This window comes from Neolamprologus brichardi, chromosome 14 (assembly GCF_056152115.1).
Source record: "Neolamprologus brichardi isolate AB-2024 chromosome 14, ASM5615211v1, whole genome shotgun sequence".
Lineage (NCBI taxonomy): Eukaryota > Metazoa > Chordata > Actinopteri > Cichliformes > Cichlidae > Neolamprologus > Neolamprologus brichardi.
This window is the reverse complement of record NC_142117.1, coordinates 32,071,133-32,088,186: the sequence shown is the minus strand read 5'-3', so window position 1 is coordinate 32,088,186 and position 17,054 is coordinate 32,071,133. Positions and strand designations below refer to the sequence as shown.

Here is a 17,054-nt window from a genome sequence, read left to right as displayed (position 1 = left end):
ATGTGGACACTGCAGTTTTATAGATTATAATTCTAACAGGGAAACTCACACAGAGCAATGATAAACAAAAGAGATGTGAAAGTACAAAGCTACAAAGTTATGCAGTATCTACAACATTAGTATATTAATAGCACGTGTCCTCCTCGGTTATTACCTTAAGCTGAATACGGACTATGTTGTTTTTTTTTTATTATTGTTTAATTTTTTTTCTCTTTTGTTTTTCTGATTCCATTAATCTATTTTCCCATTAAGATATATTTTATGATATTTCTATATATGATGTTAACGTACACATTAATGTAGTAAATATTTTGAAGTGGACTGAACTGTAATATTAACTATCTGGCACATTTTATTTACAAAGATTTTGGCCTACTGTGACTCATGGGCTTTTGTTGCTAGGAAACAAATAATGCGGAACTCTAGCGCTTGTCGTTGGTTGCGCCCGGACCAGTAGTTCGGTTGCACGCTGTGCCCTTGACTTCCTACGAGAGGTGATAGCCGATGAATAGTAGTAGTAGGCATCTCGGAAATTATTAAATAAGGTCTGAACTAAGGGGCACATTTCTCGCCATGGGCTTTATTCCAGAAGAGGGGAAGTCTCTGCCTCCTCCGGGGCTCGTGAACAGGAATTCGCTGTGGCTGGCGGGTGTAGGCTGGGTCTCCGCCGTGCTGCACAACGCAATCAACCACAGGCCGCCAGTGAAATCAGGTTAGCATTTTACCTGTCTTTCAGACTGGTGCACGAACGGACGCTTTCCTTTCAAGCATATGAAACACTTAATTTTAAAAAAAGAAATCCGAGTATTTAGTAAATAAATGTTCTCTCAGATTAGTAACTGGTTGTGAGCTGTCCACAGTGGTCGCAGCGTGTTTACGTTTCCTTTAGCATTAAAATAGCGATAAATATCAAAAACATAGTCAAGAAATTTGGACACCATTAAAAACAAGATTTTCATTATCCAGCACATGACAGAGGATGATTAAAATCAAGTTTTAAATTGAACAAAAATACATGCATAATTTCCTTAGGGATTCATAAAGTATTCTGATTCTGAAATCTAACTAAACAAAATAAACAAAACTGAAAACTAAATGTTCGTTTGTTAATTTTTTTTTTTAAAGAAGTCTAGCGTTAAATTTTGTCGTTATTGTTTCTCCCTATCTGAAAAAGAAAGTAGTATTAATATTGGTTGTGTCACATTGGGTTTTGTTTTGTGTTTCCTGTCGTCTTTGTTTTGGTAATATCTAGCTATGAAGTGTTGATATAAAATGCGCTGTCAAAAAGCTAGGTGCAGTAAGCTTTTGGTTTCTCATAACCACAGTAAGATTTTATTATTGTGCTTTGAAGTATCTTGCAAATATATCTACTTTAGTTTGCTGTATGCTAGTTGTATCTGATCAATAAATGTTGCATCGTTTTCCATGTTTTCTCTTTAAGGTGTTCATCGACAGTTTCTGCTGGCAACCATTGGCTGGTTCATTGGCTACCATGTTACCAAATATGAAAATTACACTTATGCTAGACTCGATCGAGACATGAATGAGTATATCAAACTCCACCCGGACAAATTTGTACCAAAGGGTAAGTTCATTCTTATGTCTTTGTTCTAACAGAAGACACAAGAGCCCAACACTACCTATTCTTTATTGTATGAAACCCTTTTTTTTTTCCCATTGAAAAAAGAGCTTTTAAACTAACATTCACACACACTTAAGTGGATGCATCAGAAGGCAAGTTTGACATTCAGATCTGAAGAATCAGGGATCAAACCACCAACTTCCCAATTAGTAGTACAGCCACAGCCAATGCAGAATTTGTGCTTTGTGAGTGGCTGCCACCATTCACCGTTCTTTAGCTGATGTAGCTTTCATGATTTTCTTTCAAATTAAATTATACATAATAATCAATTTTCATACATGTCCTTGTTTTCAAAAAAACACCAACACAAAACAGGCTCAGCAACACAGGTGGAAATTATGTTTATGCACACACCACTTCAGATTATTTTTTGTTTGTTTGTTGTCTTTGGATGATGTTAAATCCTGTGCATTGTAATTGTGAAATAGTTTCTTTAGCGTTTAAGTATGTAATATGTACCCTGTTCCAAATTCAAATCCCAGATTGTCTGAAAGCAAGAAAAAATAATGCTGTACCTTTAGAATGTGTATCTACATAATTGAAATGTGTTCAAAAATGTTCAAAGCTTGAGAAATCCATAATCTTATTTCTAATATTTCAGTCACCTGTCAGTGGAAAATCAACTTTATATTTGATGGCCACCTAGCTTATCCATACAGTAATGTTACGGGGTGATGCAAATTTATTGCAAATTAAATAAATGTAACAAAAAGTAAAGATTACCTCGTCTGTGAAAATGGCTTCTTTCTGAGTCGCATCAGATTTTCAGTAGCATTGATGCTGATAGTTACAGCTCCCATGATCCCACACTACTTTCCAGTGCCATCAAACTAGGCTTGATGTTATTGTTTTGATTGAGAAATGCCACGGGGGAAGAAATTAGACTGTGCAGTGAAGTGCTGTAGGACATTTACTCCGATTAAATCTTATGAAACGTTGGGTCATGTCTGTTTGTAATCAAATTGTTGCTTTTGGTTTCTTTTATCTTACCAGAGCAAAAGACCTTTGCTGAGATTGTTGAGCCTTTCCATCCTGTGCGCTAAGCATCAGTGGCTGCGAAGAGAGGAAACCTTCACAGTTGCCGCCTGTGTTGAGCAGCCTTTTTGTGAGAGCATTCTGTCATATATTGTTTGAAATATAGATATGTAAATAAAAAGAATAAACTCAACCCACGAACTCAATTTTGTGACTGACTTTATAAGTGAAAACAAAAAGTTGAATTCTTTACAAACGTAGGAAACTTGTATATTATATAACTTATATTCTTTAACAAGTCATCTTTCTTGTGGTGTTTGTTTATATAAAAGGGATTAGAGCAGGGCGATATGACCAAAAATATTTATCACGATATACATTTGCAAATTTGTGATAATGATATAACTGACGATATAATTGACACTAGACAAAATACTTTACAACTCCACAACTTTGATGTTTTTTTTTCCACTAATGTATTTTCACTTAAACAAGCAGCTGTTTTTTTTTATGTGCATTAAGGTTATATAAAAATTTAACAGTGCAAATGCAAATTCCTTGCTGACAGTTTAACCAAAAGGCATTTCCAGTGGAAACTGGCCGACATATCCTCAGCATAACCATATATAATATCCACAAAGCCTAAAAAGAGGTTATACACACACAATACGGTAATTTTATGTTGAAGCACAGTACGTATCACTCCGCGAGGTTCCTGCCTACGATAGCCGTAATGCTCCGACAATCCATCAAGCGGTGCGGCTTCGTAGCTTAGCAAAGTCATACTAAAACATTTGACAGATTTTCGAGCGCCGTGTACCACATAAAATTGTTTCGAGGTCAGTAAACACAACCAGAATTTATACATAAGGCACACGGGATTATAAGGGGTACTGTCGATTTTCAGAAAAATCAAAGGATTGATTTTAAGCGTGCTGTGTTTTCCAAATAACACGGTAATAACGACGGCCCGCTAGCATGCTCTACCAAAAATAGTGCTTTGTTGTGTATCTGACGGACGAAAGCTAAACCAGTTCCACACCACTGAAGCTGCAGCATTTTTACAAACCAATTCTGGTTCATCCGTTTCATTCAAAAATCCGCTTTCCTCCTTCTCATTCTCCGTCGCCGCCATGCGCGTATGAAAACAAACGCACTGCGCATGCGCGTTTTATCCATATTCTATCACGATATTTCATTTTCTTATCGTTTCCCAACATTATACCGGTATTACCGTGACCAGTATGATATGGCTCAGCCCTAAAAGGGATCATTACAAAAGCAAATTAAGAGACACAATTGATTTATTTTGACAATGCATATTTATTCCTTATTCATTAGGTTTGTCTGGGGTCACTGAATGTAAACATTTCAGACATTTGCAATGCTTGGGTGTCTTAGAGGACTCTCTTAAAAACAGACGTCCACATATCTTAGGTTTTGTGACTAATTTGCTACCCCAATAATGTCCATGTATTTCTCAGTGAGAGTCTGTGTCTTCTTGGTGAGGTCACTCATCACAGAAAACAGTCCTCTCACGTGGAAGTGGAAGAGGGCTTCGGGATCTGTGTCCAAGAGAGGCTCCAGGGTCTGGTTCAGTGCTATGTTGTTTTTGGCCTTGTGATCGTCCAGGGGAATTAGGCCGCTCTCCACTGTGGTCCGTATGGCTTTGAGCATCAAGTAGTTGCTGTACAGGTCTTTGCAGGTCTCTTCTGCAGCTTCACAGTCCCACACCTCGTCTGAGGGCACGTCTCTCAGCAGGCTTGGCAGAAGAATGGTCTGCTCCATTTCACTGACGGCTGAGCTGTATCGTCTCAGAGCCAGGAACAGGCTGTTTCTCTTGAATTTGGCGTCGGCAGACTGCATGGTTCCCGCTGGATGTGGTCAGCTGTTTACTTGCTGTCGTGGCAAACAAGTGGAAGCAGTGTGCACTGCAGCGCTGTGAGATGCGAGTTTATATGATGAACCAAGGTGGGTTGAACAGTGCAGTTGTGTAACTGCATCATCCGATACATTTAGAAAGAGGCCGAGAGTTATGTGGAGTCAAACCCTTATCTTTATTTGATTTACACCACCCAGTTCAAAATGGTCTGGCCAGGGTGTACTGAAATGAACCTGCTAATGCTCTGTGTGGTTAATGATTAATGTTGAAAGTATAAAGGAATGTCATGCTTTGATTTCCAAGTACAAAATGAGTTTATGAGCATACAATCGGCCCAAAATAAAGAACCCTGGATTATTCTGGCATGGTTCTGAAGGCTGTTTTAGAGGCTTTAAACCATTACTTTTCTGTTTCTTTCCCAATAGTTTCTGTGAAACACAAAGACTAATACATCTTAAAAACAAAATCTAGCTTTCTGTTAATTTAAAATGAAGGAATGCAGGAAGAAATGGTTCTGGTAGGGCCTGGTTCCCCTTAGAAACTGCATGATTGCTAAATATATTCCACAGATTCTGGGTTTTTCCTGCTCAAGTGGAACTGAAAGCTTTGCAGCCAGTCGGCAGAATTGAGTGTGCTGCATGAACATGTGTTTTGGTTCTCTCACAAAGATAAATCAGTGTTGAAAGCATACTATAACTTTAGGTTATCAGGTGGGATTAGAAAAAAAAAGAATACTCTTTTTAATAAATAATAATCAGGATATTCAAATAATCAGCATTTGGCTTTCTTTTCATTTTATTTTGAAATGTGAGTGATACAACAGCTGGCGTTGCTGAATTACACCATTCGTCTCACCACACTAACATGCACTAGTTCTTCATCTTTTTCCTCACAAGATGGCATCCTTGAGCTGGTTCAGTTGTCAAGCAGTAAAACTGAAACAATACCTCTAAATGCTGCATCTCATTAAATAACAAACTGTGCTTTGTTTCCTCAGTTTTTAGCTTTTCTAATCTATATATCTTAGTTTTATCTATTTTCCTAATTCTCTATTTGAAGCTGGTTGACGCAACAACAACGTGGTAAACTTTGCATGCTACTCTTAAAGTTACGTCATTGATTAAAGGAAATTATTGCAGGTTTTGCAAAATGGAATCTGTCATGTTTATGCCTGGATCTTTGGTAAAAACCAAAGAATCTTTTGCTGGTGTAGGGGGTTATTAAAAAAATAAACAAATGTACTGATTTTAAGGCAACCTTAATTGGAAGATATTTTAAAACATCATATTTTTTGTACATAATCACAAATAGTTTAGTGTCCATTAGTGTTTTAACTAATAATGGACTTTTCTTTCAGATTTTACAAACTCGTCAACACAAAACTACCAACAGTCCCCGAGTGTTGTAGACTAGACTGTAAATACCCCAATACTCTGTTTATGCTGTAACTATTCAGAAACTGACCATTCATTTTAGGAGTCTTTAGAATCATTAGTCAGAATTAAATAAAAGCGATTCTTTTAACCTTACTTTGCATAATCTGCTAGGCCCATGATGAGACCCTAAAAGCAGTTTTACTTTTTTTTTGGCACCAAGCCTCGCCACAATTGGTAAACTGTTTTAAAAAAATTTAAAAAGTAAACTGTACAATGACTCTGAGGGCACATACAGGTTGACAGAGGTGAGGAAGTTATCTGCTTCATTCTGTTGCTTCATTCTGCGTGTTATCTGGTGATATGCAGAGAGATATTTGTGTGCTCCTGCTCTGTCAGTTTGGGTTTTTGCAGTTTGAGGTGGGACTCGGTGCATCGTCAAGTCCGTACAGTCTTTAAAGTCAGGGTGATGTCAGTTCTTCGGCTTGTTGTTTACTGACTCAGTTCAGAGCTTTCCTCCGTTGACCCTTGACAATAATTTCCAAGACATGAGTTAGATCCATCATCTTAGTGAGCATATCCATGATGTCAGGGTGCTCCCTCGCTCCACTGATGAACTCTTCCAGCGTCAGCTCACCTGAGAGAGAGAAGTGGCACTCTGTGCATTTAAAGCTGCGATTTTATGGAAACAAATCACAAAGCAGAACATTTCACAACTATCAGAATGTTTACTCGTGCTTTGTATTCATTTCGCTCTGGTCACGGTGACAAAAGCCTTTTATCACTGGTTTCATTCTTGATACCCTTTATACACAATCATGCGTTTGTTACCTTCTCCGTTGACATCAATCTTCTCATATATAAGATGCACAATATCTTCTGGAGGGATGTCGTAGCTTCTGGTGATGTCTTGAATGGCCTAAAAGAGATGTCATGTCATGTAAACAGGGTGATCATTGTATGGCTTTAGTCAGGAGTTAAGAATGAGCCAAATTGAAAACAGAGGTGAATTAGGAAGCCGTTGGATTTAGGTGCTTTGGCTACTTATGTGCGCTTCCAGAGTTAATCTTCAAGGCACCATTCAGAGAAATCTGAGAAGCTCACTACTTTGGATGCAATCTGATTAGGAAGATTTCAGAGAAGGCATACTCTACCTTAAATATAGTTTCCAGTTCATCCTTGTCAATTTTTCCATTTCCATCCTGATCAAAGAGCTTGAAGTACCACTTTAGCTTCTGATTTATTTCTCCTTTCAATAATAAACTAATGCCTGCAATATATTCAACAAAGTCTATGTAGCCATCCTGTAAAATAAAAAAAGACACACAAAGGGAAAGGAGTGTGAATCTCAGATCATTTACTGAAAAAGCAAAACTTGTTTACTTCAAAGAATAATTACCAAATTCTGAATTAAATAATTAAGTTTTTTATCTTTGTAAACAAGGGCTACAAGTGCAGCTAATTTCAAAGGAAGCTATATCAGATATTTAGAGACACTAAATTTAATACTTGTAACTTTTTATCCTTTAAGTTGGAACAAACTAAATGATTCAGAGTATAAAATATATTTTCTTTTAAACGCTTGTAGAAAAGAAAACCTGAGATCTTCATAATAACTGATGCATTCTACAGTATTACATACTGATAAAGACACCATTGAACTATTTGCAAAACTGGTCCCCCCCTGATCTGCATTACTCTATACTTCTGATTGCTACATTTTTGCAAAGTTTCCTGGTATTCTTCACGTGTTTCGTCCACCCAGTTCATATCCTCCAATATTAAATGTTTTCATACCCCATCCATGTCAAAGGTGACGAAGACCTGGTCCACATAACTGCTGGCCTCGTCTGTCATTCCGTTCATTTCAAGCATTGTCTTCAGCTCAAAGAGCGTGATGAGCCCCGAAGGGGATTCCTTCATGAACTTCGTGTACCAGTGGTGCATGTCCTCCTCCAGGATATCATCCAGGTTGGAGCCGTGGGCACCCATTTTCACTCCAGATGATTGGGACTTTTGTCCAGAAACCCGTAGAGAGCTGCTGATAAAAGTGAATCCACAGAGGAAAGTGTAGCACCTACTCTGAGCTCTGAGTAACAACAACCTCCTTAAGCTTTACGCATCTTGAGGCAACTAAAAGGAGACATAACCCTTTAATAGGATAAGCAGAGAATCTCGCTAAAACGTCAGGGCAAAGTGTGTGCTCTTTGATTTGACTAGTTTCCATTGGCACAAAGGAACTTCCTACAGAGGCCACTTTCAGAGAAAGCATAGAGCATAACTTTCGGAGAATGGGTTTGTTTTTGGTTCGTTAAGCCATTTGACAGCCATCTGACAGCCATCTATGAATAATTCAAGTATTAAATAAAGCACCAAATACTAGGAATGAACCCATGTTGTGTCTACACATATCAGACAATTTAGCAAAAAATGATTTGAAATTGTATCTTTAGGTACTCTGTTACTAAAAGCCTATAATAAAAATATATGTTATCTATCTTGTCATCTAAATCTGGAAACCCTTATCCACGCCTTTATTTCCTCACGTCTTGATTACTGTAACTCTCTCTATTTAGGTGTCTGTCAGTCAAGCCTGTCCCGTCCCAAAGTTTAGTATTATTTATGCCAAATATGTATGTAAATGAATCTAAGTTTTCCTGACTCCTAATAACTTTGATTTTGGAATTTTCTCCTGCAAGTCATGAATAATCAAATCTTGACATTTCTATGGCTTTCTGCCACCCCAGTGTTTGACGTTTATAGGCTAATTGTGCTTGCGTTTCTAACAATGGCGAGCAAAAAGGCGCTGCCTTTGCCAAGACTGATATTTTTAATCATCAGTCAGCTAGACTTATTCAAGCACAAGTTTAATAATGATGCATTTTCCATGTGAATTTAATCTCAGCATGATCTGAGTTTTTAAGAATACAGAAAAATGTTGCACACACATTATACGTGTTCTTCAAGCACTGTTGACCTGTCACTGAACTCTGTGACTGGTCTTTGATCTACCGTGAAGTAAAAAGCAAAACAAGGCTATCAAAGCTTAGTGTGCCTGTTAGAGTAAATCTGGCTTTGGATGATTACTGATTCTTAAAATAGCATTCAGAAGAAAAAGCTCCTTTACTACAAACAAGACATGCAGTTGCTACCTGTTAGACATAGACAGCCAGAATGGTGCCCGTGAGCTATCACTGCTGCCAGCATATTTAGTAAAATGTTTACTTAGAGAAAAAAAGATGCCCTCCGCGACTCTAAATACAGCTCAGAGCAAAGTTGTCCAGTCTGGATCAATAAATTCCGTCTCAACAAAAATGTGCCAATATCTACAATATTTGGGAATTTCCAAGAGCAAACAGGGCGGTGTGGTTTTATGTCCAGCTGTTGAAATCTTTTGGATCCCACAGATGCGCTGCTGTTTAAACTTAACCTTTTGACCACCATGTGACTGTCATGCAGAATGGCTGTTTGTGAACATGTAAAACTGTATTTCCCCCCCTAGGAAAAAGAAGAACAAGAAATAAAACTCAGCATTTCTTTCCATATAGTGTTATTAGTAATTCGTGTAATACATAATACTTCCTTTTCTCGGGAAGTCTCTATTGTCGTTTGAGAAAATTGCTGACGTAAAATTAGTTTTAGTGAAATGTGCAGCTGTGTAAATGATGCAATGTAAGTTCCATGGAAGCAGCACCACAGTTGTTAAATTACATGTAAGTATTTGCATTATTGCATCAGTTGTAAAAAAGGGGTTAGTCTTTTAAAGGAATGACTGTAATATCTTTATTTGGGAAACACAGTCTTGGAAATTCAACAAGTTAAAGTGAAGAGAACTGAATGTCTGGTGTGGAGCAACTATCCTTGGAAATACAAACATTTATTACAGCTGTCATCTTAGACATACAGACACAATCACTGACACAGTAGCCAAAAAATAAATTAAAAATATACAACATAAACTGTTGCCAAAACCGTTGCAATAACCTGCTCCCTGCTCTGTAAAGTATTTACAACGTAAATCCCCGTTCTCTGCAAACTGAGCCAGAGAAAGGACTCAAAAGAGAGACAAAATCCCTCAACTGTCCGGTGGAAAATGCTCCCCCTAGTGTTCAACTACCAAAACAAACAGTGAAGGGGAAAACAGGGTCCCAACTATTTGCTTGCCAAATAAAACTGTTCTCGTGCTATAGTACACAAAACAATTTGTGTATAGAGTGCAGAGTTTGTAAGGGATGCACAGCCTTTATGTAATTATAAGCAACTGACTCATTTTCCTGTTCATTTCCTATTAAACTGTTGATTGAATTGTGTTTTAGGGCTTTGCAAATGAAGTCGCAAAGCCCAAAAACAATGGCACAGATAAATTTAATACTTCCATTACAAATATACACCAGTTTTCTTATGTACAAATATCACAGTGAGAGTCGAGGAACTTAAAGAACTGACATGTAAATGCAGTAAACTATGAACAGTAAAACACAGTGAAATCTTAAGTACAATATCTCAATGTATTTCTTTCAATAAAAAATATGTTTTTTGTGTTTGTTTTCCATTTTTTGTGAGGTTATATTTTAACCTTAAAAAAATATCCTGCACACAAACACACACATGACTACCATTACTTGCGGGGTGGCGCAACAATGGTCATGTAGCCTCCTGTGGTAAAGACGTCTCATATGCAGACTCATGAGAAAACAATGACATCGACGTGACATCATGGAGGTTTAGTGGCTCATAAAAACTAAAAAGAAACCAAGAACTGGTTTTCTGGTCTCGCTGTAAACTTCTTGTCCTTAGTTTCCTAAAACCATTTTTAGGGAAGCTGGGTCAATGAACATTGGGTCCGATTCAGATTCCTGGTCATAAAGAAACTGTCTGAACACGTTGTACACCATCTCCCTGCTCAGAGTAAAATTCCTCAGCGGATCCTTCTCCTCTTCAGGCATGTGAAATGTCAGCTTGTAGTCAGCAATGACTGAACCGTTCCTGCGGGAGAGGATTAAACATTTCTGAAGTTTAACGCACAAAACTCAGTGGTTTCACCGAAATACACAGTTCATAAATTCTGAGTGTGACGCGTATTTACCTGAAAGCGCGTATCTCTGCGTTGATGAAGTATCGCCCCAGTGCAGATGAGGTTTTGTAGAGGTCAGAGAGCTGGGTGGGGCAGAACAAAGCATGCAAGAGAAAACATTAGCAGGAAATTGTTTTGCCTGGCACTCCCCTACCTACCGTTCTCTCAGCTCAATTTTAATGCTAATTGCTTTTACATTAAAATTTCAGAAGATAAAAGCATAAAGCACACACAGGTTTTTGGGGTTTTGTGTAAACCAGGGGTGGGCAACTCCAGGCCTCGAGGGCCGGTGTCCCTGCAGGTTTTAGATGTGTCCTTGAATCAACACAGCTGATTTAAATGGCTAAATTACCTCCTCACCATGTCCTGAAGTTCTCCAGAGGCCTGATAACGAACTAATCATGTGATTCAGGTGTGTTGACCCAAGGTGAGATCTAAAACCTGCAGGACACCAGCCCTCGAGGCCTGGAATTGCCCACCCCTGGTGTAGACAGCAGATCAGTTTAAACATTGATGAGTTCAGGATAAAACTTCACAGTATTATTAAATGAAACCCAGAGCAGCTGGGTTCCTATAATACTACTTTTCTTAGGTGTGTGCGCACCTGGGGGGTGGGGGGTGGGGTCATTACTCCACTGAATGAAACAATAATAATCACCGTGTTTATCTTAAAAACATGCTGTAACCTGAACTGGAATGTTTTCATTTATGTGTTTCGTTTCTTTGGTGGATTGCACAGAAAACTACTGAGCTGAATACCATGAAACTTTGGGTGAAGATTAAGAATGAGAATTTTGTCTTTTTCCGCAAAAAACAAAACAAAAAAGCAAAATATTTTTGATTCATTTTGCTACTATCAGTGTGCAGACATCGGCACATCTTCTATGACATTACCCTCTTTTACAACATAGCTGTTAACTATCCTTGAATTGCCCTATATAACAAGGCCACGTGGACTGCGCCATGTATACACCAGCTAAGCACCATGGTTGCAAAAGGCAATGCTACACTGTTTGCCAGTAAATCTAATATAGCCACTGTAAAAGATATTTTGTACATTCACTATAAGGACAAACGAATTGGGCCACATCTCCTAATCTTTGAATTTAGGTGTTTTCAGTCTCATTGTCACAAGTGCAGAATAATCCAGCACTTGGCAGTCTGCCTTTACAGATATTTGTAAAACAATGAGTTGTTCTAAAAAGCGTAGTGCTGTAATAGGATGCAGTTGCAACAAGCCAGTTTGTGAAATTCATTCCCCTCCCTTAACTCTTAAAGTTTAATTTCCACATTAAACTCTAAGTGGTATTAATGTAAAGCGGAAGCAGTTTTTAGGAACCGCAACTCAGCCACAGAGGGGTAGACCACAGATACCGGTGGTAACGTTGCAGAGTGGGGTCACCGACTGCTGAGGCGCCGATGTTCTTCTGACTAAATGCAAAGTTCCAAAACCTTCCTTGACCTTAACATTAAATCAAAAACTGCACGCCAGGATCATCGCAGTATGGGTTTCCATAGCCGAGCAGGTGTCATCTGTAGATGGCCCAGTAATTTTGTCCATACAGAGTATGTAGCAAGTTCTAAATACAACCAGCTAACACGAACAGATCACGTACATCGTTTATAAAATATAAGTTATGAGCGGTCCAACCTTTGCTCCTAGTTCTGTAGCCAGTGTTTGGCTTTTATTGGAAGAATTGGTGGTGAGTTCCTCTGTGAAGACCTGGTTTGGCATCTGGAAGCTCCCACGGAAATTCTGAATGACTGTAAACGACGAAGGGTCAAATATGTCATCCTCATCCTGATGGATCGCTGCCCAAAGAGAAATCAGTGAGTGAAAAATTGCTGCGTTCGAATAGTTAAAAATGCTGCATTGTAGCTCCCTGCAATATTCATGCTTTCACATAACATAAATTCTATTTTTTAAAATTTCATTCATTTCCATCTTAATGAATGCGCCACAACGTAGCACTAACTAGTAAAAAAACATAACCTTACCTGCACATATAGCCAGTGAAGTAAAAATCACTGCAATGACGACAATGAGGATGAATATTATGACCATCCATAATCTAATTTCCCAGAAGACTTTCTCATTCAGCTCTTTCTTTATCCCACGCTTAGTGCAGTCCTAGAACATAATATAAATGATGAAATGGAATACACTTTACAAGGCAGCAGGTTTGTCATTAACTTAGATTTCTAGTCAGTTAATATACAGGCACTTCAGAATACAATTCAGAATACACATATTCATTTTTTCAGTCATTCACATAAAAAAAACAAAGGATCAAAATTCATTTTATTTAAATTAAGATGAAAACATAAAAAACTGGGACATCTTATGGTTTATTCCAAACCAAAAGAGGTAATACCCAAGGAAAAAAAAAGCACCTTTCATACCTTTCCAGATTTTTGAGACTCTACATCACGTGAAGATGTCTGCACTCCATTAGTACCATTTTTCTAGCAGGACACAAAAAAGAAGGCATCATCACTTTGCTCACTTCCTTCACTAAATATAGAAGTCAAGAAGGGAAAGTGAGAGGTTTCTTTTCCTTCTACGGTTGCTTTTGTCTTCTGCTCAAAACATAGAAAGGTCATACTCAAAAATATGTAGTTCTCATTCTGTAATAGAGAATAAAATAATAGTTTAAAATAAATAGAGCACAACTTTAGTGAAAGCTGCTTACGTGTTGCAGGAGATTCTCTGCTTCGGTTGGACTGGAATTTGTGTTGGCATCACCATGTGTAACACATGTCCCCTACAGGGGGAAAAATGTGGGGATATTTATAAAAGATACCACAATTCTTGAGCCAGCTCCCTCTTTTTTTAATTTTACAAGGAAAATGGGACAAAGGTGCAGTGATTTATTGAAACATGAGTAAGAATACAAAGAACATGGAGTACATAAGGGAAGAACAGAGTTTTTACAAATTTGTAAAAGCTTGAAAATCAATATTTGGTATGGCCACCACCAATCTTTGACACAACTCTTAGGATGCTTTCTTCCCATTTCTTTAAAGGAATAGATCTCCAGGCTTCTTGAAGGATGTTCGGGACTATTATTTGGATGTTGGCTGCCTTTGTTTAATCCTACCCTGCTTTAATAATGGTGAGGTCCATACTCCAGGGAGGCCAGTCCATGACCGACAGTATTCCATTGCGTGTGTTTTCTATCCAGGTACCAGAGTGTTTGGGATAACTGTCACACTGACAAATGAAGCCACTGCCAGACAGTTTCCAGATAGTATTTCATGGTGGATCAAAATTGGACTTTTCTGTATTCATTTCTTAAGGACGTGACTTTAAGATAATAATAATCTGCTGTGGGTAGTTTTTACGCCTGCTGCTTCTTGATTGTCCTCCACTTTCCCAGTTTCCTCAATTTAATAAGGACACCCTGCACATCATGCTGAGATATTCCATGTTTTCAGTTAACAGCTCTTTCAGAATCACCTTGTACTATTTCATGCCTGGTAAACTGTGTTATTGTTGGCATTTTTCATAGAGTGTGTTTTAGTGACAGGCTGCTAGAAGCACAAGGTGCAGTTTAAAATTGTTGTTGTTTATAAATATGTTATCTGCTTGAATGATTCATAGGTCAGTGTTAACCCCCAAAAAATCTCTTAAATTAGTTAGGCAGAAGGACTAGATTGAAAGTGGAAAAGCAGCCAATGTCCAAAGAATGCTTTCAGAAAATGTGGAGAAGTACTGCTCGAGACAGTGTTAAGAAATACAAGAAAATCCAGTTCCTTGGAAGCACAATATAAAGAAGTGAAGTGATGACTCAATACTGTGGCACCATATTGTTGAGCTGTGAGTTTGGGTCATATATTCCTCACATTTAAAAGCACTTGAATAGAATTACTTTTGTTTTGAAGCAATTTTTTATTGGATTTAAAAAACTGGTTTTTGATCTTTTAAACTAAACTTTCACATCAGTGAGTGAAAACAAAGTTGCTCAAGAATTGAGTCTGTATTATGACTGAAATCTTAAGCCATGTTACACCCTCAAGCACACATGAGGAGCATGTGGGCTCCTTCATGTCCTGCTGTCAATGCATTCCTGCTCTTCATACACACAGTATGAAAATACATAATTAACTCGTCCGTCTATAATAGACGTTAGTTCAATTTTAGTTGAAGAAGCAGCATTTTGTTTTACTTTCTATTCGCACAGAGAGGGCTGGAGGACTTATTACAAGGTGATTAAACATACAGTATTTCATAAAATAGCATGACCAATAACGCTATTATTCAAATTAAGAATGCCATTAAACAGAGTTTCACATATTTATACTATTTACTCACCCCACGAGCACGTGAAACCGGTCCTCCATCGAATTCATCTGTGGATTTCAATGTATCCATCTGAATATCAACCATGGTGATCCTGGGCAAGATTCTTTCCAACCCGGAAGTGCCTATGCGCCTCAACTTTTAATGGCAATAAACACAAGCTGACCGCGGTGACATTAACGTCCCAGCTGAGGTTCTCAAAATATTAACAGTTCCTCAATAACACCAGTCAGCGACTTCACATCGTTACTCAAGACAGCTTCTGGGAAAGCTTTTCTTCAGACGAGCCATGAAATCTTTCTTCCCTTGCGCGTCCTACTCAAGCCTGACAGGTGAGTCTTCAAGTTTCGGTGGAGCGGAGAGGCGGTGCCGACTTCGAAACTTGGGAGGAAACATTGGAAGGACTCATGACGTTATAACAGCTGGCCAGCGGCACTCCAATGCCGCTGGATTACGTTACAGAGTTAGATATAGTGCAAATTTAACCGCAAGCACTGCTGTTTATGCTTTTCTTTGCAGCCCACGTGATTTTTTTCAGTATCCTTCAATCTGTTGGCAGTTATGCGTTCGAGTGCTTTTTATGATACGTAAGTATTTGCTTAACCAAAGCATGGCTCCACATAACGTTTATTGTTTGGTTTATCTATTGATGACCCATATATTTACTCTATCCTTCCAGGAGTGGTTCAGTTTATCAGTGGTTCGGATCATGTGAACTTATGACCTTTCAGAAAGAAACAACAACAGCAAAAAAAACAGCTATTATTGTGATTTGAATTGAACAACGACTTCAAAAACGGTCGATACAAATAAACGAGATATTTACCCATTGAAGATAAGTTTTATTCCACTGCTGAAGCAGGTTTAGGAATTACTGTAACCTCTTTCGGATTACCACCAGAGGCCGACATACGCATTCTTATGTTCACTTGTTAGCAACTCAGTGTTGTTAGACACGGACAAGGCACATGCTGAAGATTAAGCTGAGCATGAGAATAGGGAAGAAATATGATTTAAAGTGACTTTGAACGCGGCATGGTTGTTTGTGCCAGATAAGCTGTCTTTTTAGTGAATGGTCCAAAGATAAAAGTATCCAGTGAAGTGCAGGCCATATCAAGGCCACTCCACTCCTTACAACCAGAGTATTCAGAAGCACAACTTTGAACATAAACATGTCAAAGCTTAAAACAGATAGGCTGCAGCAGCAGAAGACCACACTGGATGCCCCTAATGTCAGCTAAGAACAGGAAACTTAGGCAGCGGTTTACATGGAATCACCTAAAATTGAACTGATGGCTGCATGCAGCAGAGTTACACCATGACACAAAGCTAAAATAATAAGATAAGAAGATAATAAGATGCACCTCATCTAACTGAAAGTGTCCGGTGAGTATAAGTCACACCTTTTGTATCACTAAAGGAGCTTTTTTTTTTTTTTTTTTTTTTTTTTTTTCCTAGATATGTCAGATGACATTCTTGGTATTTGTTAATGCTTAAAGGAGTATCCTCTGGCTTTTGTTTTCATTTATTCTGAGCTTTGTTCGGGCTGAAAATAGAGAAAGCCAATGCAGAAAATTGCAACTTCACAGACTAATGCTAATCATCAAGAAGCAGTTTGTCTCATGTTAATTGGTGCAATGACACTATTAGTCAACACTTTACACACATTAACATTACTGACATGAATTCTAAATAGAAATTGTAAGAGCGCTATATAGGGGCAATTCTGCATTTGGTCAATAGTACAGTTTCCCTTTATTAATGACAGTCTTAATATAAACTGACTTTTTGGCTAAAAACAACTC

The 17,054-nt window shown here is 38.2% G+C and overlaps 4 protein-coding genes and 1 long non-coding RNA gene across 5 annotated transcripts; 2 read left to right on the top strand and 3 right to left on the bottom strand.

Annotated features, from left to right (window-relative positions):
- Positions 1-445: 445 nt before the first annotated feature.
- Positions 446-2,810, top strand: ndufc2 (NADH:ubiquinone oxidoreductase subunit C2). The gene is made up of 3 exons (XM_006796622.2): positions 446-712; positions 1,442-1,585; positions 2,636-2,810. Exons 1-3 carry the CDS (start codon positions 574-576, stop codon positions 2,683-2,685), a joined length of 333 nt encoding a protein of 110 aa, XP_006796685.1. The 5' UTR covers positions 446-573; the 3' UTR covers positions 2,686-2,810.
- Positions 2,811-3,920: 1,110 nt separating this feature from the next.
- thrsp (thyroid hormone responsive) lies at positions 3,921-4,939 on the bottom strand. The gene has a single exon (XM_006796621.3). The coding sequence runs from the start codon at positions 4,481-4,483 to the stop codon at positions 4,064-4,066; it is 420 nt and encodes a 139-aa protein (XP_006796684.1). The 5' UTR covers positions 4,484-4,939; the 3' UTR covers positions 3,921-4,063.
- A 337-nt stretch (positions 4,940-5,276) lies between these two features.
- guca1c (guanylate cyclase activator 1C) lies at positions 5,277-7,965 on the bottom strand. Its single transcript, XM_006796620.2, has 4 exons — positions 7,670-7,965; positions 7,027-7,176; positions 6,704-6,791; positions 5,277-6,509 (listed from the first exon to the last, which is right to left on the bottom strand). Exons 1-4 carry the CDS (start codon positions 7,862-7,864, stop codon positions 6,373-6,375), a joined length of 570 nt encoding a protein of 189 aa, XP_006796683.2. The 5' UTR covers positions 7,865-7,965; the 3' UTR covers positions 5,277-6,372.
- Positions 7,966-10,433: 2,468 nt separating this feature from the next.
- c15h3orf52 (chromosome 15 C3orf52 homolog) lies at positions 10,434-15,801 on the bottom strand. The gene is made up of 7 exons (XM_006796619.3): positions 15,262-15,801; positions 13,640-13,711; positions 13,350-13,412; positions 12,945-13,077; positions 12,598-12,758; positions 10,959-11,029; positions 10,434-10,858 (listed from the first exon to the last, which is right to left on the bottom strand). Exons 1-7 carry the CDS (start codon positions 15,334-15,336, stop codon positions 10,666-10,668), a joined length of 768 nt encoding a protein of 255 aa, XP_006796682.2. The 5' UTR covers positions 15,337-15,801; the 3' UTR covers positions 10,434-10,665.
- Positions 15,374-16,070, top strand: LOC118454636 (uncharacterized). The gene is made up of 3 exons (XR_004843831.2): positions 15,374-15,581; positions 15,769-15,836; positions 15,929-16,070. It is a non-coding gene; the product is annotated as an uncharacterized LOC118454636 (long non-coding RNA).
- The last annotated feature ends 984 nt before the right edge of the window (positions 16,071-17,054 follow it).

What these genes read in the sequence shown, in the direction of transcription:
- ndufc2 (XM_006796622.2), top strand. Translation starts at nt 574, where the DNA reads ATGGGCTTTATTCCAGAAGAGGGGAAGTCTCTGCCTCCTCCGGGGCTC. An exon ending in CAGGCCGCCAGTGAAATCAG is followed by an intron (nt 713 to 1,441) that starts GTTAGCATTTTA and finishes TTTCTCTTTAAG; the next exon opens with GTGTTCATCGACAGTTTCTG. An exon ending in GGACAAATTTGTACCAAAGG is followed by an intron (nt 1,586 to 2,635) that starts GTAAGTTCATTC and finishes TTATCTTACCAG; the next exon opens with AGCAAAAGACCTTTGCTGAG.
- thrsp (XM_006796621.3), bottom strand. Translation starts at nt 4,483, where the DNA reads ATGCAGTCTGCCGACGCCAAATTCAAGAGAAACAGCCTGTTCCTGGCT.
- guca1c (XM_006796620.2), bottom strand. Translation starts at nt 7,864, where the DNA reads ATGGGTGCCCACGGCTCCAACCTGGATGATATCCTGGAGGAGGACATG. An exon ending in TCACCTTTGACATGGATGGG is followed by an intron (nt 7,177 to 7,669) that starts GTATGAAAACAT and finishes TTTATTTTACAG; the next exon opens with GATGGCTACATAGACTTTGT. An exon ending in GATTGATGTCAACGGAGAAG is followed by an intron (nt 6,510 to 6,703) that starts GTAACAAACGCA and finishes TCTCTCTCTCAG; the next exon opens with GTGAGCTGACGCTGGAAGAG.
- c15h3orf52 (XM_006796619.3), bottom strand. Translation starts at nt 15,336, where the DNA reads ATGGTTGATATTCAGATGGATACATTGAAATCCACAGATGAATTCGAT. An exon ending in CTACAGAACTAGGAGCAAAG is followed by an intron (nt 11,030 to 12,597) that starts GTTGGACCGCTC and finishes TGCCCCACCCAG; the next exon opens with CTCTCTGACCTCTACAAAAC. An exon ending in GCAGAGATACGCGCTTTCAG is followed by an intron (nt 10,859 to 10,958) that starts GTAAATACGCGT and finishes CCTCTCCCGCAG; the next exon opens with GAACGGTTCAGTCATTGCTG.